The sequence below is a fragment of the Ammospiza caudacuta genome, chromosome 17 (assembly GCF_027887145.1).
Source record: "Ammospiza caudacuta isolate bAmmCau1 chromosome 17, bAmmCau1.pri, whole genome shotgun sequence".
NCBI classification, from domain to species: Eukaryota; Metazoa; Chordata; class Aves; order Passeriformes; family Passerellidae; genus Ammospiza; species Ammospiza caudacuta.
Window position 1 is genome coordinate 11082160 of NC_080609.1, and position 24239 is coordinate 11106398.

Genomic DNA, 24239 nt, shown 5'->3' on the forward strand with positions numbered 1-24239 from the left:
TTTGTCTTGTTTGTCTCTGCACTGGATAGCTGAAACCTCTTCAGCTACAAGGCTCTTACATCCAGGCTCTCAGAGAGAGTGTGTGTGTGTGTATTACAGCTCATATAAAAACACTTGTAAAAATGTGGAGTGTTTGTAGCCAGAGCTGCTTTGAGAAGGGAAAATAGACTCAAATTATCTCTGCTTTTTTTTTGTCAAGTAGGATACAAGAGGACAGCATGACAACAAAACATAAATTTATTTTTTAAAATCTAAACTGTGTTGTATTTCACTCTTTTGTTTTGCTGTTGAATATTTTAGCACCCTTAATTGACCTTAAGCAAGTGCTCATATATCATTGTTTCTCCTGACAGATCTCTTGTGTGTTGACTGTGCATTTGTCTTGTTTTGCTTTGGACAGATCATAAGTATTATTGTTAAGAATGATGAATGTTGGTTAGCAAATCAACACTCCTTGGTGAATCAGCTGAAACGTGTCTGGGTGAGTGAAGCTTTTCAGGAGAGACATAGGAAGGAGAATATGGCTGCAACAAACTGGAAGGAGCCCAAGCTGTTGGCCTATTGCTTATTGAATTACTGCAAGTACGTAAAATCTTTAGTTCCTAGACCCTGCATGGATTTTTTAAATTTTAATTTTGAAAATATTGTAAAGATATATAGGCCTACTAAAATTGGTTTGCAGTTGTTGAAGAGAAAGTGTAATATATCTCATAGTACTGCCATTAGCTTTAAAACCATGCCTGTGGTACTGGCTGCTCTTGCTTCTCTGCTCCTTTAAAAGATGAATTTCATCAGCATAGTAGTTTGTGTATTTTTGTCACAGAAGCTTTGTATTTTATGTGTTTCCACAGAAGGAATTATGGTGACATAGAGTTACTCTTCCAGTTGCTTCGAGCTTTTACTGGCCGATTTCTCTGCAATATGACTTTCTTAAAGGAATACATGGAAGAAGAGATCCCCAAAAACTACAGCATCCCCCAAAAACGGGCATTGTTCTTCCGATTTGTAGACTTGAATGACCCAAACTTTGGAGATGAGCTCAAAGCCAAGGTAACTAAAGCAATTAAATCAAAGAAGCCTGGTATTTAGGTTTAATTTTCTTCTTGGGAGCTAGGGCAACAAAACTCCCTTACTTAAATGTCAATGAGTTTGATAATTGGCAGAGTCATTTAGGTGAAAATATCATACCTGAAGAAGAGCGATAATAAACAGAGACAGCAATTCATCTTGTGCTCAATGCTGGCTGCTTTAGTTTAAACTTTCTAAGAATCTATGCCCTTGGAAGGAAGAAAGAGGGGGGAAAATCAGCGTGTGTCTTTTTTCTTGGGGTTTTATGTATAGTTTCCTTTTGTAACTCAGTGAGTGTGTCCAACAGGCAGGTTTACATGTGGGAGTACTTGAATATTGGCTGCCATTAGAAGAATATAATAGTACAGTAAAACTTGCTTTGTTTATGTTCTGTAGGTGCTGCAACATATCCTGAATCCTGCTTTCTTGTACAGTTTTGAAAAAGGAGAAGGTGAACAGCTGTTAGGCCCCCCAAACCCAGAAGGAGATAATCCAGAAAGCATCACTAGTGTTTTTATAACAAAGGTAACAGTCTTTGTTTACATTGAAGTATTTGAAAATTAAATCAAAAAGTTGGTCCTCTCATTTGACTTTTCATCCTGCTTTGAATTATTTGTTCTGTTCCGAATATTATGGTCTGTTATGTTGAATTCCTTCATAATGTTGAATGTGAGATCCATTAGTCATCAGTAGGATGGGACTACAATTTTCAGTTTATGCTGTTTTCAGATTTGGAATGTGCCTTTATAAATGAACCTTACTTGGCTATAATCCCAGTGTTTTTATAAGGAAAGCTTTCCATGACCCAGCATCAGTGTCTTTCTAATTCACTGCTATTTCATGGAACCAGTCAGAGGTTATAAAACAAATGTTGTTGAAGATGAGGGTGGGGGTTTTAATTTTTTTTTATAGGTTAGCAGTTTGGAAGTTCCCAGATGTTCTCATAATTTAAAGATTCGCAGTTCAGGAGGTTGTTTTGTGAGTACTAAACTGAGTCAAGAAAGCAATTATAATTAGTTCTTAGTCTTCTTAAAAACCACTCAAAAAGCAAAAATTTGGTACTTTGCCTTTATAATAATAAAAGTAGTTTTTTATCAGCTTTATTCTCTCTTCTTTGATCCTGCCTGGAACTAGGTACTTGATCCAGAAAAGCAGGCTGATATGCTGGATTCTCTGAGGATCTACCTGCTGCAGTTTGCCACGCTGCTGGTGGAGCATGCTCCCCATCACATCCACGACAACAACAAGAACAGGAACAGCAAACTGCGGCGCCTGATGACCTTTGCCTGGCCCTGCCTCCTGTCCAAGGCCTGCGTGGACCCAGCCTGCAAGTACAGTGGCCACTTGCTCTTGGCACACATCATTGCCAAGTTTGCCATTCACAAGAAGATTGTTCTGCAGGTATTGACCACGGGCTTGTGTTTAGTTTATGGAGTGCTTTCTTTTATTGGAAGATTCTGAGTAGAAGCTGCACGGTGGTTTTGAATGCTGAGTGTAATTCAAACACCACAAACAAATGCAGAAGAAGCAGGCCAAATGTTTAAGACAGATTTGCTTGGGAATAGGAGTGTATAGAAAGAAGCAGGAAGGGTAAGTAAGACAAGTAGATGTTTTGGTTGAATTAGCAAAATTGGGAATGTTTGTTCATTTAGGAGACAGACACTTCAGTTGAGACTCAATGTGGGGACCAAGGGAAAACTTCAAATTGGGCAGTGGAGAGGGAGGAAGATAAGGGAATGTAGAGGAAACAGAAGTATATGCTCTATGCTTCTGCTGCTGATGTATCATGGTATTTTTAACAAATTATGGGCCTTTAGAGAAAAATGTTTTTTTAGAAAACGTGTTGTTGTTTCCCTTTCTTTATAAATGCTTTGTTTTTGTAAATGCATGCAGTATTGATGTTGATGAAGCTCTGCTGTTCAGGTTTTCCACAGCCTTCTCAAAGCTCATGCAATGGAAGCCCGGGCCATTGTCAGGCAGGCCATGGCTATCCTGACTCCAGCTGTGCCTGCTCGAATGGAGGATGGACACCAGATGCTCACTCATTGGACACGAAAAATCATTGTGGAGGAGGGCCATACAGTGCCCCAGCTAGTACATATTTTGCACTTGATAGTGCAACATTTCAAGGTACTTGTGCTGTTACTCTGGTACTCACTGTATCTCCAGTATCAAGGAAGTAAACAGTTTGATTAGAAAAACAGCATAATCTGATTTATATGGTTTAGCTTCAAAATGCATCATTTGTCTGTAAAGATACTTATCTATAGCTGAATACAACTGTTTAACAGCAATAGCAAGTAATTCATTAAGCTCTGTCATGACTGAAGTTAGAACTCCAAATGTCAGGTTAGAGTCTGCAACATGAATTCATTGCACATGCATTAGCAGTGTTCTTTAACAGGTCTGTGAAGATTCTCTAAGAGTTCTTTTTAAAAAGTGCAGAACTACATTCATTGCCATCTTCCAGTAGTCCTTTTTTGTTTGACTCTATTTATTCTGTGGGATTAACAAGATCACTTTTATCTGTAGCCAGGATATGTTGGGAAGCATTGAACAAATGGGGGAATGGTACAGAATGTCAACATAGGAACATTTTTTGAAAACACATATTAAAATGCTATCCAAAGGGACAGCTAATACACATTTTTCAGGAATGATGCCTCAAAAATTTTTGAAAGAATATCTAATGAGTGTGCTCAGATGTGAGCTGAAGCTCTTTAAAAGGCTTGGAAAAAAAGTTAGTCTGATTGGTCCTTGAGAAAAACCATGAGTCTTAAAAAGAACATGTTCATTTGAATGCATGAAATCAGTAGTCACTACTGAAAGTTATAGCCAAAATACTATTTTCAGTGCACCAGTTAATTTTCCATATTGCAAAATTTGAAGTAGTACAGGTTTAGTAAACTTTGGAATTGATGACTGTTTTACAATTTTGCTTTATTTCAACTTTGTAGGTTTTGTGTAGAATGTTACTGGTTAATGACTAACATTTCTGTGAAACCATTTTTTCAGGTTTATTATCCTGTGAGACATCACTTGGTTCAGCATATGGTCAGTGCCATGCAGAGACTGGGCTTCACTCCCAGTGTTACAATAGAGCAAAGAAAATTAGCTGTGGATCTTGCTGAAGTTGTTATTAAATGGGAATTGCAAAGAATCAAAGACCAGCAGGTAGGAAATCAAAATAAATGGTAAAGATTGAACTGTTCCACCGTTTAATGTACTTTTTTTTTTAACATGCACATTGCTGATATTTCAGCCAGATTCAGATATGGACTCAAGTGCAAGTGGAGAAGGAGCAAGTTCTGCCTCATCTGCTGTTAAAAGAGGATTGTCTGTGGATTCTGGCCAAGAAGTAAAACGATTCAGGACAGCTACAGGAGCAATAAGTGCTGTAAGAGAAAATCAGGATTTGTTCAGAGACTCTAAGTAGCGTAATTGTTTTTTCCACATGACTCCAAACTCCCTAGTTTGAATTGGTTTTAGCTTTAGCGAGTATTTTAAATCTGTTCTTGTTGTTTCCCTCCTTCAGTCTGGCTGATGGCTTTTGTGTTTTGTGTGCATGCAGGTGTTTGGACGGAGCCAGTCCCTGCCAGGAGCTGATGCCCTCCTTGCCAAGCCCATTGACAAGCAGCACACAGACACTGTTGTGAATTTCCTGATCAGAATTGCTTGCCAGGTACTGTGGTTATTCTGATATGCAGATACCAGTGTGGAGTAGCAGCCAAACCCATAAACCCCTCTTTTCACACAGGTCCTTTTAGGCTTGGATTATTTTAATGTTTCTGTGCTTTTTCATGATTAATTTACATATTTGGGTGATGCTGCAATGTATGCTTGTTCTATTGCCTAGGTTAAATGTCAAGAATACTTTATCCCAAAATATTTTGAGAGTTTTATAGGGAATGACTGTATCTAGGGGTAATGATTGTAGTTATATTTTCAAAATCCTATACATGGAATTACTTTCCTGCAGCATATCAATCTAAAGTTTTTCACCAAATTTGGAGGGAATTAATTTTTCTAGAATGGGAAAAATTATCTGGGTGTACCTCCAGGCTGCAAATTTTATGGCTTCTGCTCATCCAGCAGACTCAGCTGGTAAGTAGCATGGGATTTTATATCCCACAGTCCATTGCACAAAATAGATGTGCTCTTAAGTATAAAAATGAATTGAGTAAAGAGCTGCACATGTTTATGGATATCTTGCAAACAGTTAAGATTAACTATCTTGAGTATGTTCAGAGTTGTAGTAATAAAGGATAGCATGAAACTTTTGTTTAAATACACCTTTGATGGGTGATTTGGGTTAATTAGCTAGCAATTTAGGCACCAGTTCTGGTGTTTACTATTAGTTGTCAGCTTTTTATGCATTAAATGCTGTGTGACTGTACTGATAAAACTACTTGAGCTCATCCATTTCAGAAATAAGAAATTACATACTTGCATGGAATGAATAATAAATTAATGACTTGGTTCCAAAAGGGTGTCATTTTGTTAACTCTGATTAATTGCTAGGTAAATGACAACTCCAACACTGCTGGATCCCCTGGGGAGTTGCTGTCTCGACGCTGTGTCAACCTTCTGAAAACAGCTTTGAGGCCAGACATGTGGCCCAAGTCAGAGCTGAAGTTGCAGTGGTTTGATAAGCTGCTCATGACTGTGGTAGGTCACATTCTGGTCCTGTAGGCCTTCAGGCTTCCCTGGGATGTGGGATGATTGAATACCAGTCATATCTGGATATAGATTTTTGCAGTACTAATTTTTTCTTTGCAGTGGAATAAAGAAGTTGTTAAGTGTGTGAATTGCAGCAGTGGTTATAGTTTGTAGAGCTGCAGTGCTGACTGGTTGATATGGCTTATTTATTTTTTGGGGTTTTTTCTTAGTAGGTTTTAAAAGATTTGATCTGAGTTCAGTAATCTGTGTAATTCCTGTTTACCCTTACTCATTGCCTTTTGGGGCGCTTTCTCTTTAGGAGCAGCCCAATCAGGCCAACTTTGCCAACATTTGCACTGGCTTAGAGGTCTTAAGCTTCCTGCTGACTGTGCTACAGCCCCCTGCTATCCTGAGCAGCTTCAAGCCCCTCCAAAGAGGAGTAGCAGCCTGTATGACCTGTGGCAACACCAAGGTTTTGAGGGCTGTCCACAGTTTGCTGTCTCGCTTGATGGGAATTTTCCCCACAGAACCAAGTGAGTGGTGTTTTCTCCCTCCTTTTATCCTTTATTGCTGCATTACTTAAGTGGTTGAGGGGTGGGATGAAAGCACTCTTTGGAATGTGCTAATATTCTGTTTTATGATTCCTGCATTTAACGGTCCATTTTAGCTTACACTTTCAACCTCTGATTAAGAAAGGAAAAGCTGAAAGAAGTAATCATGTGGAATACATCATTATCCATTGACATAAAAACTTAATAACCTGTGGCTGTCATAACTTTAGTTCAAGAAATGCATCCTATAAATTTAATGTATTTTTGCAATTAGATTTTTTTCAGCTGCAGAAGTGCAATTTTTTAGTTATTGTTTTGCTGTTTTGTTGAAACAAGGAAGGGAGATAATGTGTAAAAAAAAAAAGGCAATAAGTAATACACCGTGTCTTAACAGAAGCTAATTTAGATAATACTTTCTTGGAGAAAAGTAAATCAAAAAGTAAATCAGTAATGTAAGACTGCTCATCAAATTGAGTTACTCAGAAGAAGTGAATTATCAAAGACATACTGGTATAATAAAGAGCTTTATATAAATGAAGGATCTGCCTATGTCACCTTAGATTGTTGACAGTGTAAGACTGCAGTGATGTTTTAGTGACTGTACATTGACAGTGTAACTGTTCTTTGCCTGTTCTGTGGGTAGTGTTACCAAAACTAAACACATCTCTGAACTCTGCAGGTACCTCAAGTGTGGCTTCCAAGTACGAAGAGCTGGAGTGCCTTTATGCTGCAGTTGGGAAGGTCATTTATGAGGGACTGACTAATTATGAAAAGGCCACCAATGCCAACCCTTCCCAGCTCTTTGGTGGGTGTCCCACACCCCTGGCAGCTATGTGGGAATGCCCCTGAATGAGTCCTGTCTTTGTCACAAGTTTCCTTTTCCATAAATCTGATCTGATGCAGTGGAAGCTGTGGGAAGCATTTCAAGCTTGAGAGATTGGCTTGGGATGTCGTGTCTGTGAAGGAAGGGAATGGAGGGGGGTTCATTGTGTTCTGTCTGCTCCCTGAAGTGACTTGGGAACAATTTTTGGAGGGAGGGAGCTGTAGATCTGCTAGGTGGAAGCCTTTTGTATTCAAAGTACATAGGTGCAGTATTGATATTAGCCAAAAAATAAAGTAAAAGTTACTGGCACCTTCTTACATGGAAAAAAACCAAATCCTGCAGGTCCTCTGAGATAGGACAGGACAGTTCAGTGAATGTGTGTAGAGTCTTATATGTTCCTGCCTTTATTTTTAATTTTTTGAGCCTCATTTATTAGCTGATTTAGGTACTGTATTAAGATTTATGTATTTATAGATCTTAAACTCTCAGTAATCAAGAAATTACAAAAATACTACTTTTTTAAGTGACAAGATCTGAATTTTTAGCATAGCCCATTCTGAAGAGCTGAAATGCTTTTCTTTTCTTGTTTTTTTTTGTACTTACTGAACTGCTAGACAACTAAGCTACATAATAGAATGACAGAGATATATAGGAATAATAGAGTTTGGCCCAGAACTGGTTGTGTTGGTAATACAGACCTGAAATTGTACAATGTTGGAAAACCTGCTGATTTAAATGGCAAATGTCCTTCACTGTTGTATTCTGTGAGCTGTGTAGATGGCTGTAATTTTACCTTGGGAATTGCCTATTTGTCAGATGTCAGGAGGTGCTTTACATCAAACTAACCATGAAAGATGTTTCTTACATTTTGTCCAGAACCCCATTTAAAAGCAGCACCACAATCAAGCTGTCAGGAGGTGCATTTTGTAGTAACTCTGTGGCTCAGAGGCTGAGCTTTGTGGGCCAAATTTTGTGCCCATCTGATCAGAAAAAGAAATCAAAACTTTGGCAGGAGCCATTCAATGACCAGAGCATGCTTCTGTAGATATGCTGTGTAAATACATTGAATTAAAAAGTTGCAGTAGGTTTTTTTTTAGGAGGTATAATTTTAGAGGATGTATGTGCTTTTTAAGAGTGAAGTAGTCAACTTGAGTTAACTTCTTCAATCCACAGAAATTGATTTATTAAACTTTTTTATAAAGTCTCTAGGTTAGAAAACCCAAGTTATGATTTATTAATTACTAAACCTGGGCCTGCTAATTTAAAAGTTTTTCTACTTTTTGCTACTAACATAAATGTGCAATATAAGGAGTAGTTGCATTTTTTAAGGTCTTGGAAATATTTGTTCTCAATCCCTTTCTTCCTGTCCTCCCTTTTTCCCCTTGCTGTTCATCACACACTTGTATGCAAAACTTTGAAATACTTTAATTAGTGCAAAATTAAAGTTGAGACTGAAATTGAGACTGAAATTTTTCTCTAAATCTCTCCAGATTTCTAATATTTGTAACCTAGGTAGTCCCATCCTTCTTTCATGGCATCTGTACCTTACTCAGGTCATGCCCAAAAGAAGTTTCAATTCCTGAAGCCTTGTTTTTATCTCTAGGGACTCTGATGATTCTGAAATCTGCATGCAGCAACAACCCCAGCTACATTGACAGGCTGATCTCAGTTTTCATGAGGTCCCTGCAGAAGATGGTCAGGGAACACCTGAACCCACAGGCAACAGCAGGAGCAGCAGAAGCAAACACAGGTATTACCTTGTGCAGTCTGTTATCTGTTAGTGATTAGAAGTGTTAGAAAGAATTAAAATATCTTCATTCTAAAGGGATTCAAATGACTGTGCAGGGTTTGTGTGCATTATAACTTGTTGAAAAATACTTCAGCCTTAGTGAGTAGTGCTACTGAAGTATTGAGAGCTAAAAATGCACTTATGAGTTCCAGTTATCTGCTTAATATATGAATTTCATTATTAGCCCAGCCTTTTCAGTGAAGGGTTAGTGAAACATTTGCTGAGCTGCAGCATAAAGAGAAGTGCAGAAATTCTTCAAAGCTTTAGAGGGTTGAGGGGAGAGGGGCTGAATTTTCTTGATTGGTCTGTGCTTTCACTTTATTTTTTTTTAACTCCTTTCTATTTTATAATATTAGAACAAATGTGTTTGAATTGACTTGTGGAAGTGGATGCTTTAGCATCTCTTTCAGTCAGTATAATGCTGTCTGTTGTCAAATGAATTAGAAAAAATTAGATGTTCTTGTTGAAGAAAACTCAGTGCTGGTAAAGGGCCTTGTAATTTACTAATTAATAAGCTACTGAAGTAACCTTTGAAATAATTGTTGCTGTTAGATTTCCAGCCCATACTTAATTTAATTTTTGAGAACATTGTAAATTTTATTAATGCTGAGAAACAATTGGAAAATTATTAAACTTCATTGATAAACAAGTCAGGAAATTAGCTGAACAGAATTAGAGAATTAGCTGCATCACAGACAATTTCTTTCACAAAGTTAATTGTAGTTTTTCAGTATTAGGGGTCTGTAATGCCTTCTACTAAAGATCTGCAGAAAGGAAAAAACAGGCTTGCCTTTAGGATTTTGAATGGATTTGATTTTGAAGGAAGTCACAGAATCATAGAATAATTTGGGTTAGAAGGAACCTTAAAGATCATCTAATTCCAACCCCTTCCCATGGGCAGGGGCACCTTCCACTGGACAGTTGTTAAAGCTGCCCTTGGCTTGCCTTAGTTGTGTAGGAATGTCAAGGAGTAATTCTGAACACATCTCTGGGGATGTATTTCCAGGCAAGAGATGATGCTGATATTTTTAAAATTACAGCATCTTATCTGGAAATTTTTTTCCTAGGTGGTTCATAGGTGAATACACAACTCTAACCCTTTTTTTGCATCCATAGCAGGTACAAGTGAACTGGTAATGCTGAGTCTGGATCTTGTGAAAACTCGCCTGGCTGTGATGAGCATGGAAATGAGGAAAAATTTTATACAAGCTATTCTAACATCTCTCATTGAAAAATCCACTGATGCCAAAATTCTTCGTGCAGTGGTAAAAATAGTGGAGGAGTGGGTGAAGAACAATTCCCCAATGGCAGCTAATCAGGTAAATTGAGTAGATGAAGTCATTATTGCTCTCAAATACTAAATAACTATGGTTAGCCAATATAATTCATCAGTTTTGACAATGAAGTTTGTAATGATCTGTTATATATGTTTAGATGTCCTTGATGGTATTTAGACTATTTTAATTCCCTATGAAAATAGCTGCAGCTATAGATACTTGGCATTTTATAGGCTTATATTTGATGTTTGATCTCAAATGCTGCTTTGTGGAGAACTTCCTTTAAAGTTTTAAAATATACTTCACATTAACCTGGATAGAAAGACTCTTCAGGGGGAAGGTGACTAATGCTGGTATAAATTGTGTTACTCTTTAACATTTTGTGGCCTCCTCAATCTGCCATATTTTCGTTAAAGAGTTGAGCTCTTTACAGCCTAGTGCTGTACAAAAGGACCCACACTTTTTATAATATACATTTTTAAATCCCTGAACAAGTTAAAATTATTTTTAGTCACAATTTTAAAATTCTCCAGCATATATTAGGGGGATAAGTGCTTGAGTTATTTTTATTTTTAAGAACTATGACCTACCAAGCTCTTTTTCAGTACTTTAGAAGCAGAGTCCTGTAGAGAATGGCTGAGTTGTAATTTGAATGTGCTAGTTCTCTGCATGTTTTAAGATGAATTGACAAAATTAATCATGTGTTCTTTTACCACAGACACCTACTCTCCGGGAGAAGTCCATTTTGCTGGTGAAAATGATGACTTACATTGAAAAGCGTTTTCCAGAAGACCTTGAATTAAATGCTCAGTTCTTAGACCTTGTTAACTATGTCTATAGGTAATTATAGCAATTAATCACTTAGTGCAGCTTATTGGTTCATAATTTGTACCATATATGAACTTTATAGCATGTCATCAATCCTTTTAGTCTGAATTAAGGGATTTTTTTTTCCTAAAATGCAAAATCAATTCACTCTACTGAGACCACAGTGCATATTTATGGAATGCAATTTGAAAACAGGAATTCCTTAGTAAGGATTTTTACTTTTGATAAAATACCTCCACCCCAACTTCTTCTTTTCCCAAGATACCAAAGCATCCTTGTAGCTGACTGTGGTTACAGCTAAGATCTGTCTTTTCACATTCATAGGATGTAAAGATTCTTTTCCCTTGAAACTTAATTGTAAATTGCACTTTCAGGAGAGTAACTTTTTCTAGGTAGACTTGAAGATTTGAATCACAATGAAATAATTAAAATAGTCACCTTATCAACAAATGTCAGGTATTTAATGATGTACTGCTGCTTCACATTATTTTGCAGTTACTTTGCTGCTGTACTCTGCTGGTTAACTGTGCAAAACTTTGGTGTGCACACAATGCTCAGAAAGTTTCATCAATCAATACCATTTGTTATTTCAAACAGCATACAGATGTAGCTCAGTGTTTCACAATTATGATAAGATTTTATCCTGAAAGAGTATTTCTGATAGTTCTGGGCAGTTTTACAACAAGCAGCAATGTTTGCTGTTTCTCTCAAAAACTGCACCTGGGTATTTGCCACATGTGTGGTTTTACAGAATGTAATTTCTTGGAGCTTTTATACAAAACCTAGGAGTCTTCTCTTTCTAATGGCTCTGTTATTTAATCTTTATTCATTTTAGGGATGAGAACCTTTCTGGGAGTGAACTCACAGCTAAACTGGAGCCAGCTTTTCTCTCTGGTTTGCGCTGTGCCCAGCCACTCATCCGAGCCAAGTTCTTTGAGGTCTTTGACAATTCCATGAAACGTCGCGTGTACGAGCGCTTGCTGTATGTGACCTGCTCCCAGAACTGGGAGGCAATGGGAAATCACTTCTGGATAAAGCAGTGCATCGAGGTAGGGAAACTGCTTGTATCAGTTACATGCAATTAGATAAGTGCTTTATTCCTTATTTTTTCTTGTTGGGTGTAAAGGCACTGTATGGTGTGTGTTCTGTAGAGTGTATTGTCTGTATCAATGCTGAAAATACCAAGTCTGCAGCCTCAGCACCTGTGGTGCTTAAAAAAGCTAAACAGTGAAATGCTGATGCTTGGGAAGTGGCTTTATATAAATGTTTAAATCTGTTTTCTCTGCCAAATAATGACCAGGTTAATACTTCTTAAGGAAAACAATCTCTTATAATTGATAATGACTAAGGAAAAAAACCCAAGAATTTTTGTAGGAGAAGGTTTCAAGAAAACTGTTAAAGCTGGAATGTTTCCTAACAGTATGACAGCTGTTAGGTGGGATTGCATTGAAATGAAATTGCATCTTTGCCTGGGTTATTTAAAATAAAATGGGAAAAAACCTTTTATTTTAACAATATGCATATTAAAGCATGAATTTAAGGTGACTATGAACGTCCATTTTAGGGTAAAAAAGTCTGTATTTATTAGCAGATTGAGGACACTTAATATATGTGCTAAAAAGTACAAAATTAATAGAGTCTCCTAGCCTTTAGGCCTAGGAGATTCTATTAATAAAGGTGATAAATAGGCCTTAAACTTACTATTGCAACTTTTATCTTCTTTTTAAATATTAAACCATAGTGATGCTTTCTTTGAAGTTCTGCAGTAAAATATATGTTCAAAAACTCTTGTTACTTCTCCACATGGCAGCTGCTTTTGGCAGTGTGTGAGAGGAACACCACGATTGGCACCAGCTGCCAGGGGGCCATGCTGCCCTCCATCACCAATGTCATCAACCTTGCTGACAGCCACGACAGGGCAGCCTTTGCCATGGTCACTCACGTCAAGCAGGAGCCTCGGGAGAGGGAGAACAGCGAATCCAAAGAGGAGGTAACTGATGGAGAATACTGTGGAGAAAGCAATCTCTCTGATGGAATTCGGCTCTTCCTAGTTTCTCGCCAGACACCTTTGGAGAACGAGTGATGATGTGTGCAGGTTGTTCATGTCTCCTGTGGTTTAAGCATGCGTGGGTCTCTCAGAACTCCCATTCATTCATTCAACACTCTAGGCAATTACAGATCTAAACCCGAAGAACAAAACAGTGAGGCCTGAATTAAATTGATCAGGAGGATGTTTTCTATTGTGGAAAACAAGCAAGAGTACACAGAAGGCGCCTATTTTTACGTACTGTGTTGTTTATTTCTGTGTAGGATGTTGAAATAGACATTGAATTGGCTCCAGGAGATCAGACCAGCACTCCCAAAACGAAGGAGCTTTCAGAGAAGGATATTGGCAACCAGCTGCACATGCTGACCAACCGGCACGACAAATTCCTCGACTCCCTGCGGGAAGTGAAGGTGGGTGCAGGTTGTTGGTGACAAACCACTTTAATCCTGAAACTTCAAACTGATCTGAAATGTTTTGTTTTTTTTTCCTTTTTATATCTCACATTTCTCATTTTTTAGCTTAGTTTTCTTATTTAGACATCTCTTATAATCTGTAGTGTCTTATGGTAAAAAATGCTTAAGCCTTCACTTCATTGCTAGTTATTACTGTATCCCCTTCCTACAAAATTAAATATCATCCACCTTCTAAGTGTATTTTAACAATGCATTTCAGAAAATAGTGATGACAAACACAGGGTATAGGATCAAAAATGTGTATCATCATCTTACGGTTACATAATGTCTAAGAAAATAATTTAGCTGAAAGCTATGTTTAAATAACTCCACACTAGCAACAGCTCTATCCAATTAGCCTGATTATTCCTATTACCAAGATGATCAACATCTTCCATTTTTCCTTGTTTTTTTGATGGTTGCAGTAATGAATCAGAGTCTTGATCAACATGAAAATAGGATTAAATTTTTGTTGAAAAGACATTAGTATTACTACTGAATCAACTGTATAACTGAACTGTTTTGCCACAGGATTAATTGTATTTTCCTGTTTCTGTACGTCTGTCTGTTTCCAGACGGGAGCATTGCTGAGTGCCTTTGTTCAGTTATGTCATATTTCTACACCTTTGGCAGAGAAGACTTGGATACAGCTATTTTCACGACTTTGGAAAATCTTGTCTGACAGACAGCAACATGTGAGAACCTTTCTCTCTCTCCATTTGCAGATTCCTCTTTGTAAATGACTGCTGTTCCAGGAAAATGTGTTTGTGTGGTGACTTTGTTCACTAGCTTTGAGATGTTTGCCATTCTCAGCCTGTTGAATGCTGTGTGCCTGTATCAATACATCTTTTGAAAGAAATAGGGCCTTTCATTTTACAAAGACAAATATACTTATTGAAGGGTTTTTTTCCTGTACTAGAGAGATGTTAAATCTGATTACTCTAATTGAAGAATCTGAATAGACAGATAATATGGTGTTTTTTCTTCTAGGCTCTAGCAGGTGAAATAAGCCCTTTCTTGTGCAGTGGAAGCCATCAGGTGCAGAGAGATTGCCAGCCAAGTGCCCTGAACTGCTTTGTGGAAGCAATGTCACAGTGTGTTCCTCCCATTCCCATCAGACCTTGTGTCCTGAAATACTTGGGGAAAACTCACAACCTCTGGTTTCGTTCCACACTCATGCTGGAACATCAAGCCTTTGAAAAAGGACTCAGTCTGCAGATTAAGCCTAAACAGACAACAGAATTTTATGAGCAGGAAAGCATAACCCCTCCTCAACAGGTAGTGTTATATTTATTGAAATACCTTGTGAAACATGAAGAGAAAAACCTAACACTGACAAGTCCTCCACTAAACCATGTCCCCAGTGTCACATTTTACATGTATTTTAAATACCACCAAGGACAGTGACTCTAGCACTACCCAGGGCAGCCTGTTCTGCTGCTTTACAACCTTTCCAGTAAAGACATTTTTCATAATACCAAATCTAAACCTCCCCTGGTGCAACTTGAAGCTGTTTCCTCTTGTCCTATTGTATTATTGACTTGTTTAAAAATTTTGTTTTTTTATGATTTGATCTGTTGTGTTAGGGAAGATAGGCAAGAGTCAGCGTACAAGCCTTAGGATGTTTTTGTCATGCAGTGTTGTTTTCAGTACATGGTTCTTACTAATTTCTTCTCTTGTAGAGTTTTAAAGAGAATTTTAATAAGTTTTGTAAGCCCTTCTCTGTTTCCATGTCTTTCTTAGCTTGTCTCAGTGTAGAACATGGGGTTTGCTACCTACTATGCTTTATAAAGACAGCTTAACTGTGGAGAAATATGTGTTCTTAACCTTGCAGGAAATCCTGGATTCCCTTGCTGAGCTCTACTCTTTGTTGCAAGAGGAGGATATGTGGGCTGGGCTGTGGCAGAAACGCTGCAAATTCCCAGAGACAGCAACAGCCATTGCCTATGAACAGCATGGCTTTTTTGAACAGGTACAGTCTTGATTTTAGTAATTATCTGAGTAGTTCTACTGTCAGGATAAATATTCTGGTCAGCAGAAAAGACTTCTGAATATTAATTATTAACTTCAGTCTTCTAAAATGGAAATGCCATGGCTTCTCTGCTGTCTACAGTAGTAGTTTGAGGCCTTTTAATACTGAGGTGAGGTGAAATTTTTGTGCACACCCATCAGATTTTCATGACATTTGTCAAGCTGTCAAATAATAGCTATATTCAGGAATGAATTTAACACACTTGACTTCTTTTTTTCAAGTCTGTGAAGGTTTTCTTATCACTTGTTCTTAAAAATAAAAGAGTATTGAGTTATTGTGTACGTAGCAGATGGAAACCTGGAATGGTTGAATTTTCTTTAGGCACAAGAAACTTATGAAAAAGCAATGGAGAAGGCTAAAAAAGAGCATGAAAGGAGCAATGCTTCCCCTTCCATCTTTCCTGAGTACCAGCTCTGGGAAGACCACTGGATTCGGTAAGACTTGGAAGCTAATGTGGAACAAATATTTTTACTCTGCAATAGAGGCAAAATACCCTGCTCTTGGTTTAAAGCATTAGTTATGAGAATAAGCTTACCTCAGGACTTAGCTCAGATACAGAGAAAACCTGAGGGAATAAAAAAAGCTATTTTGTATTCCCTTAACAGAGCCTCAGAAGTGATATGCCTGAATTGCTGTAAAAATGTAATTTGCTATTGGTGGAAACAGACTGGAGTTAAAATTTGTTTTTCCTATTTGAAATGGTTGTTCTGGGAGACACAAAATGCAGCTCTTCCCTGTTCACAGATTTCTGTATTATAACTGATAATAAATAAATAAAAAAAGTCTTCCCATCTGGATAAAACTTCTGCAGTGCTTGCAAAGCTGTTTGTAGACAAACAAATATGCAGATAATATTCTGATACACAAACATTTATTGTCACTTTTATTGAAGTTTTTGGAGTTTTTTTGGTAACAAAATTGACACTGCCTTTAATTTTCTTAGTTGCTCAAAAGAGTTGAACCAGTGGGAGCCTTTGACAGAATATGGCCAGTCCAAAGGTCACATAAACCCTTACCTGGTGCTGAAGTGTGCGTGGAGGGTCTCAAACTGGATTGCTATGAAGGAGGCTCTGGTGCAGGTGAGTCAGGGCTTTTTGTGCTCATGTTTAGTTTCTCCTCATCCTGCCTTGGGTGTCTTCATTCTGACTGTTTTAGGAACCATCCCATGAGAATAAGCTGGTGGTTATTGCTCTTGAGGCTGCTAGGACAGCCAGGCTGCATGGACATCTTGAGCTTCCTGGGGCCAATGGCAGACTTCTGTTGGAGCTGCCAGTAGATTGGAATTTTTTTAAGTTTTCTCTAAGGTGTCACTAATCTAAACAAGATGGAAAACATGGGGGGGAGTTTGTGTTTTGATTTGGTTTTTCTTAGATTTGGTTTTTCTCTTTTGCTTTAATTTTAAGGAAATATATTCTCTGTTCATGGTAGGTAGAGTTGCTCATCTGATGAGGTAGTATAGAAACATTAACCAGATGTAAAGCTGAAATCTAAAAGGTGAGAATGCTGTATTAAATCGCAGGTGGAAAGGAGATTGCAGATCTTTAATGCACTATTGTATACAGTGGGGCAATACTGGAATTACTGTGCTAAAGATGCCAGAATTTGCAATGAAAGGGTGAAGTGCATATTTAAAATACAATGTGAAGCCAAATGTCTAAGCAGCAAACTGCACATGCAACAAAAACTGTCTTATGGGTACTATTTACATTTTAATTAATTTCTTTTGTTCTTATAACACTTAGTATTCTATGTCCTATTTAAGTATGCAACTTCAGAGGCTAAGTATAGAAATATATGAGAAAGCTTTAAAGCCTAAAATAAGAACTATATTGTACAGTATATTATAAGCCTTGAGCTTGAAGAGAGTGAAATAGATCATATCTGACAGCTTCTGGTTTTGGACAATTGCAAGTTGAGTGGAAGTGACAACCCTGAGTAAGTGCTGATATGCTGTAGCTGCAGTTGTATTAAATGAAGTATTTTCAGTAATGAGACATTTATTTTATGACTGAGGAGAAGATGCTGCTGAAGCCATAAATGGAGCCTTTGTGACTCTACTCAGGTTCTTGTAAAAGTGTCAGCACACGTTTGCATAAATATTGGGATCTGAAAGAATAATTGATTCTATGCTGCTGTACCTCACTACTCCAATTTTATTGATATTCTTTAATGTTGCTGTTTTTTGTCAAGTTCCATGGTTGATCCACAAGAGAGGCCAGGGATGATGGCAAATATCTATCAGTTTTTGTAAATCTTTGTGAAAGATTTTTAATAATCTACTCATTAAAGTTGAGCTATTAAAACAGCAAGTAGCCTTTGATAGGACCCAAGACTCATTTCCATTTGCTCACACTGCCATTGTGTTTAATGATCCAGTAGATAACATAATAAAGAAGGAGATTATTTTCACTGTGTAAGTGTAAGGATGCTACCTGGCACTTTCTCTTTGCTGGTTCAGGCGTAAAAGTCAGTTGAGGATAACAGGAATAACAATTGTGATGGTCACCATACAGTTTATCAGCAGGAGGATAATGCAGGGGGATTTCTGTGTTGCACATGAAACCATAAAGAGCTTGATGTAAAGTGAAGGAAAAAGAGGTGAGAAAGTTGTAGATTAAAGGCCTGCAGCATCAGCTGGTGAGCATTGGCTCAGTGCAAGTTTGCTGTAAAGTGCTCACAGAATTCATGTGCTGCACAATTCAAGTGCTTTGCTTGGTTTAGTCGCCTTATTTCTACTGTTCCAGAGTTCTGAGGAAATGGTTTAAAATTATTTTATAAAATTATTTTATGAATTATAAATTTATGTGACCTGACTTTACACCTGTGCTCAGGAATTACTTGAACATAAATGAGAAGTTGGTTGTGATTCTATATCACAAATATAAGCTGTTTATTTTCATAAACTTAGCAATGCCCTAGAGCAGACAAGGAGTACAATGCTGCATGATGTGGGACAGTTAGGCACAGGATCCTTTTAGGTGAGAAGTTGCCATTACATGTTCTAGAGCCCCTGAAGCATTTCAGACTTAGTGTGTGTTATCTGCTGAAAGCATCTTCTGACTTTGTGCAGGGTGAATTGTTTGCTGTGACCATCCTGCTCCTGTGGCAGGGCTGCTTTGGGCTGGCTCAGCTCTTTGAGATGCATTACAGTTGTCAGAATAAAAATACCCCAGCAGCAGCTTGGGCATGGGCACTTCTTCTCTTGTGCTGAATTGGCAATTGAGGTGCTAGCCTGCCCTTGCCAGTAACTTTAGGAGAGCTGAAACTCCTCTAGGGACATAAATATTAATACTTCAGTCTGATGTTTTTAAAAAATGAGATTATTTTTAAAACATCAAAGTTGTTTATTTAAGAAAGCTTAAAAATGTTAACTGCTTGAGTAGGAACGATCTTTACTGGATGTTTTTCCTATTCCACGACCAGGTGGAGCTGAGTTGTCCAAAGGAGATGGCCTGGAAGGTGAACATGTACAGGGGGTACCTGGCCATCTGCCACCCCGAGGAGCAGCAGCTGAACTTCATCGAGCGCCTGGTGGAGATGGCGAGCAGCCTGGCCATCCGCGAGTGGCGGCGCCTGCCCCACGTCGTGTCCCACGTCCACACCCCCCTGCTCCAGGTAACAGCAGAGCTCTCAGCTCCAGGTGTCCTCCAGTAGCAGGTCTCAGAACTGTTAAAAGCTTCAAGTGTGAAATATTTTAGTGTATATAATATATAGATATAGATATATATATAGTACTGATAGTTTTTGCGTCGCGGTATTTTTGTTCGAAGTTGCAGAATGTGTGTTTCTGTTTCTTCAAAGTACTTGTTGCTTATCAGGAAGAGCTTGTAAGTGATTAAACCCACCTTTTTTCAGATATCCAGAAATATTTTTGGGGAGCACCTGGCACAATTCTGATTATATGGAAATTTAGTTTAACTGTTAAATGAAATGAAATAACATGTTTTACATGGTGAGAAACAAATGGTTGTGTCCTTTGAAACTTTCACACACATTTTACCATAACAAAAATGGATTTCTGTTTCCTTTTGAAGTGTATAAAATATCAACACCCCGTTGTTTTCTCCATTATTTAATCATGTAAAAAATTAATTTTGCAACTGTAAGAGAAGAATTTTTGAGAGTAGATGTTTTATTGACAAGTATAATCAGACAGAAGTAGATGCCTAAATCCATCTTTAAAAATTCTGATTTGGCCCAGAGTTACTTTCAGAAGGTTCTTCAAAATGAACCTTGTCTGCTCTGATCTGTGTGGAACCAGTGTGGAAGTGGGGCTGAGGCAGATCGTGCTGGGCTTGGCAGTGTGGGATTTAGGCAAAACATTCCATTCATGTGACATTTAGGCTTTGTCCCTGTTTAGATACTCTATAAATATATACCTGACAAAGCTCTTGTTCCTGTGGAGGGAACCCTTCATCTCCAGGGGAGAAATTGTGGAATAGCTCAGTTTTCATAATGGATAATTTCTTGATGGGCCATTGCTCAGAGATCTGACACTGAGCCCTGCCTGTGGAAGTGCACAGGACTTTGCTTTGAGTTGTCTTTGATACAGAGGCCTCTGTGATTCTGTTTAAGATCAGTGGTTTCATTCTGTGTGTGTGATTCATAACCAATCTATGCCATATATGAAGGGGCTTCTATAAAATGATTGTTCCTGTGGGTAGACCTCACACAGCAGCTCATACCTTTGAATTTTTATAGTATAAATTGATGCATCAGATAAAGTGAATGAATATGGAAGTTTTCTCCATATTCAGAAGAAGTTTTCAAGTAAATAAGTACAATTTGTGAGCTCACACAATACCATTAGATGGCTTCTCAATGAATGCAGTTCCTTCCTGATAGGATTTCACCCATATCTCAAATTGCCCCCGCTCCCCTCCTCAAGAATGGCAGCATCTGCAGCAGGAAAAGATTAATATTGCTAAATAAAGTATTTAAGTGCTTTCAGATGTCAATTAAAACAAGCTTTTAAAACAATCTAATAGGTATATATCCCTTGTGAAGAAATGATAAATTAGTCAGTGACTGACAGAGGTACAAATGCAGCCTCGAATTTGCACTGCAGTAATTACTTTTTTTAAAATATCAGATAGTATGTGATTAAATACCCATGAGAAAATTAAATTTATGTGATGAATGGGTGTAGGATGAAGGTTAAGCTATTGTGAGAGCTGATACTGAGATGATTGTAAGAAAATATTACTTTAATTTATTTTGTTTCAAGAGATTTCACTCTATAAATTTGGACTGCCTTTTTTTCTCACGTAGTTATCTCATTTGGTTGATTAACAGTGAATACAGCTGTTATCTGCCAAGTGGTAGCTTAGAGAATACTACACTGGCTTTATTGTACTACAGGTAATTAAATTCCATTAAAGTTTGTGGGCCTTTTCTTCAGGTGGTTGAAGTTTTAACAAACTGTCTGCTGCCTTTAGTGGGTTCGAGACTGCTGCCATCTTCTGTTTGGTCCTTATTTATATTGTGGATGTTTTCTAGGCAGCACAGCAAATAATTGAACTTCAGGAAGCAGCCCAAATAAACGCAGGACTGCAACCAACTAACCTGGGGAGGAACAACAGCTTACATGATATGAAGACTGTTGTCAAGACTTGGAGGAACAGGTTACCTATTGTGTCAGATGATTTATCCCACTGGAGCAGCATTTTCATGTGGAGACAGCATCATTACCAGGGTAAGTCTGCCTGGTCCAGCATGTATTCATCATAGAATTTTCCAGACAACACATATTGTATTTGCAGGGATCCCTGTGGCAGGGAGGAATGATGAATCTTTCTTCATGTCCTCAGAAGGCAAATTTATTATTTTATGATACTATAGTATATTAAAGAATACTATACTATACTAAAGAATACAGAAAGGATCCCTAAGAATGCTAAAAAGATAATAAAAAAAACTCATGACTCTCTTCAGAGTCCCAACACAGCTTGGCACTGATTGGCCAATGAGTGAAAATAACTCACACGAGAAATCAATGAAGCAATCTCCAAACACATTCCACGCATTAGACAACACAGGAGAAGCAAATGAGATAGGAATTGTTTTCCTTTTTCTGAGGCTTCTCAGCTTCCCAGGAGAAAAATCCAGGGAAGGGATTTTTCAGAGAATGTGAATGCCACAAAGACCTTAGTTCTTGGTGGCTGATTTTGGTGAATTGTAGATTTTATTCAATTTTCATTGAAATGCTTGATTGTCCTAAGTCATCCCCATCTTAAGTCATGTGTGTTGCTGTGTGAGGTGCTGCCCTCTGTGTAACACCATTTCCAATGGCACACATCTCACCTTGCCTTCCCAGCCATTGTGACTGCCTATGAGAACAGCTCCCAGCACGACCCCAGCTCCAACAACGCCATGCTGGGCGTGCACGCCTCGGCCTCGGCCATCATCCAGTACGGGAAGATCGCGCGCAAGCAAGGGCTGGTCAACGTGGCCCTGGACATCCTGAGCCGCATCCACACCATCCCCACCGTGCCCATCGTCGACTGCTTCCAGAAGATCCGCCAGCAGGTCAAGTGCTACCTGCAGCTGGCTGGAGTCATGGGCAAAAATGAGTGCATGCAGGTAGGGCAGCTTTGCTCCTGAAGCTGTTGTTGGGTCCTGTAACCCCACGAGCCGTCAGATGCATTGATCTAAACAAGCTGCCTGTATCCAGAGCAGGGGCTGAGTTGCCTTGGCCGTGTTATAGCCTGCAGGGAGTGTTGCTTTGAGTCATGCTGGCAGTCCAAAGTAGTTAATGTCCACTGTGAATATATTAAAAATTAGCTGACCCAGAAGTAAAGCGGGAGTACATTTATTTAAATATTACAAGAGGGATAAATGGAAGGACTTTGAAAATGGCATTATTTGTAATAGGAAAAAACAACACTGAGTGTCTGACTCATGAGTGATGGATGCAGTCAAATTGAAGTAACATTGTATGTGTTGAAAAGGAAAAAACGTGATTTTAGGCAAAACCCACTGGCACGTGGGTGACCAGCAAATGAACCTTGTAATATAACATAAGTATAATTGTAACATAAACAAGGTGGGAAGATAACCTGCTAAATGTTGCCTGTAGTAGTTGGTTTCCATAGGCCAGTGGAAACTTAAAATTGTCAGTCTGTACTTTTTAAAATTAAAACAAAATGCTTGAAAGTCATGCTGTTTAAATTTCAAGATAATATTCTGGCTGTTGTTTTATAGCACTTTCATTTAACAAAGCCTTCCCTCTCAAAAGACTTTTCTCACTAAGGCTTGTTTAACAGGGTCTTGAAGTTATTGAATCAACCAATCTGAAGTACTTCACCAAGGAGATGACTGCAGAGTTTTATGCTTTAAAAGGAATGTTCTTGGCACAGATTAACAAGTGAGTATGCTGGCTGCAAGAAGCACTAGCACACATCTGAAAAAAAATGTAGTTGAAGTATTCAACACAGTATTTGAGCAGAAAAGCCATTCCCTGTCTTTATACCAGCGTAAAATTTCTCACTGCTGTGTAAGAAAGTAAAAGTATCTGTGAGAGTTCCTTTGCAGTTTGGAGATGTAATGATTGGTCCTATATCGAAGCCTTGTAGGACAGAAGAAGAAATGGTTTTGCTTTCCACTGATAGGCATTTTACTGTTCTGAGGAAGATCTCTCTTTAATTCAATAAATAAATAGCTCATCAATCAAATTTTGTTTGGTAATGCCAAAAAGACCCCTTCAGATTTCAAGAGCACTTAGTGGGGATGGGATTTAATGACAATTTTGTTATGTGTTACATGTGGGTGGAATAATTCCTTTATCACTGCATTGTGGCCACTTATAGAATGAAATCCATCAGGTCTCAAGCTGTACACTGCAACCTCACATAGCAATTCAAGTCAGGAAATGATGAATATCTTCTTCTGTGGATACAAGAGAGGATTTTAAATAGGCAGACTGCAATTACTTGGATGGAAAGTACAGTGGGCTTTTATATGGTCACTGGCTTAATTGTAGTTGAGATGTAAAGAGAAGAAAGTGTGCCTCCCCTATATTGTTAAATTTTTAAAAATTCTTGCAGAGAATTGTGTCTGTTTGTTCCTTCAGGATTAAATGGATAAAGGTTTCTGGTTAAAAACATGGTTCTGATGTACTTAGAGTTTCTTAATCTTGCCAAAAACCACACAAGCATTTTTTAGCACTACAGTTGAGGTCAGGAATTTAGGAAGGTTTCTGTTAGGACCAGTGGCAGTGTTGAACCTGAAAATGGGACTGCTGATTGATTACCTGTGTGTCAAAGAAACTGAAGTTAAAGGTCACCTCTGCTCCTGCATCCTCCTGTGCTGCCCATTGGCTGGCCAAGGTGATAGAAACCATTTTAAAAAAATCACCTCAGGTGTCAAGAGTGATGGATTGTAGAGTGGGAGAAAGGAAAACGGTCAGGGAAGTTCCTTTTTTATAAAGGAGCAGTAGTGATACAGAGTCATCCATCAGGCTGCTGCTGGGCTGGCTCACTTCAAACCTTCATCCAGGGTGCAGGGAGCTTCTGAAAGCAAGGACATTAATGTAGCACAAAAACTAACACATGACAGACAAAGCTGTTTTCCATTCTAGAGTTATGCCTCAGTAGCTGGTCATTTTAATTTAGTATTATAATTTCCCAAGCTAATATTGTTATGTTAAAAATATATTACAGGTAATTTAAAAAATGAGTCAAACAAGCATCATGTTACTTTGATATTGGCTATT

General features: G+C 38.2%; 1 protein-coding gene across 1 annotated transcript in view; it reads left to right on the plus strand.

The window, feature by feature from the left end:
* Positions 1–24239, plus strand: part of TRRAP (transformation/transcription domain associated protein) — a 75405-nt gene that overhangs the window by 30910 nt on the left and 20256 nt on the right. Inside the window, exons 36-61 of the mRNA XM_058816359.1 lie at positions 401–582; positions 852–1050; positions 1465–1593; positions 2203–2469; positions 2992–3198; positions 4084–4242; positions 4331–4465; positions 4640–4750; positions 5590–5736; positions 6047–6260; positions 6958–7083; positions 8705–8851; positions 10007–10209; positions 10886–11007; positions 11831–12044; positions 12806–12985; positions 13306–13452; positions 14070–14189; positions 14485–14772; positions 15329–15466; positions 15848–15960; positions 16470–16605; positions 18950–19141; positions 21026–21221; positions 21843–22108; positions 22792–22892. Of these exons, the coding sequence (XP_058672342.1) occupies positions 401–582; positions 852–1050; positions 1465–1593; positions 2203–2469; positions 2992–3198; positions 4084–4242; positions 4331–4465; positions 4640–4750; positions 5590–5736; positions 6047–6260; positions 6958–7083; positions 8705–8851; positions 10007–10209; positions 10886–11007; positions 11831–12044; positions 12806–12985; positions 13306–13452; positions 14070–14189; positions 14485–14772; positions 15329–15466; positions 15848–15960; positions 16470–16605; positions 18950–19141; positions 21026–21221; positions 21843–22108; positions 22792–22892 (4439 nt within the window). The remainder of the gene's footprint in view (positions 1–400; positions 583–851; positions 1051–1464; positions 1594–2202; positions 2470–2991; positions 3199–4083; positions 4243–4330; positions 4466–4639; positions 4751–5589; positions 5737–6046; positions 6261–6957; positions 7084–8704; positions 8852–10006; positions 10210–10885; positions 11008–11830; positions 12045–12805; positions 12986–13305; positions 13453–14069; positions 14190–14484; positions 14773–15328; positions 15467–15847; positions 15961–16469; positions 16606–18949; positions 19142–21025; positions 21222–21842; positions 22109–22791; positions 22893–24239) is intronic.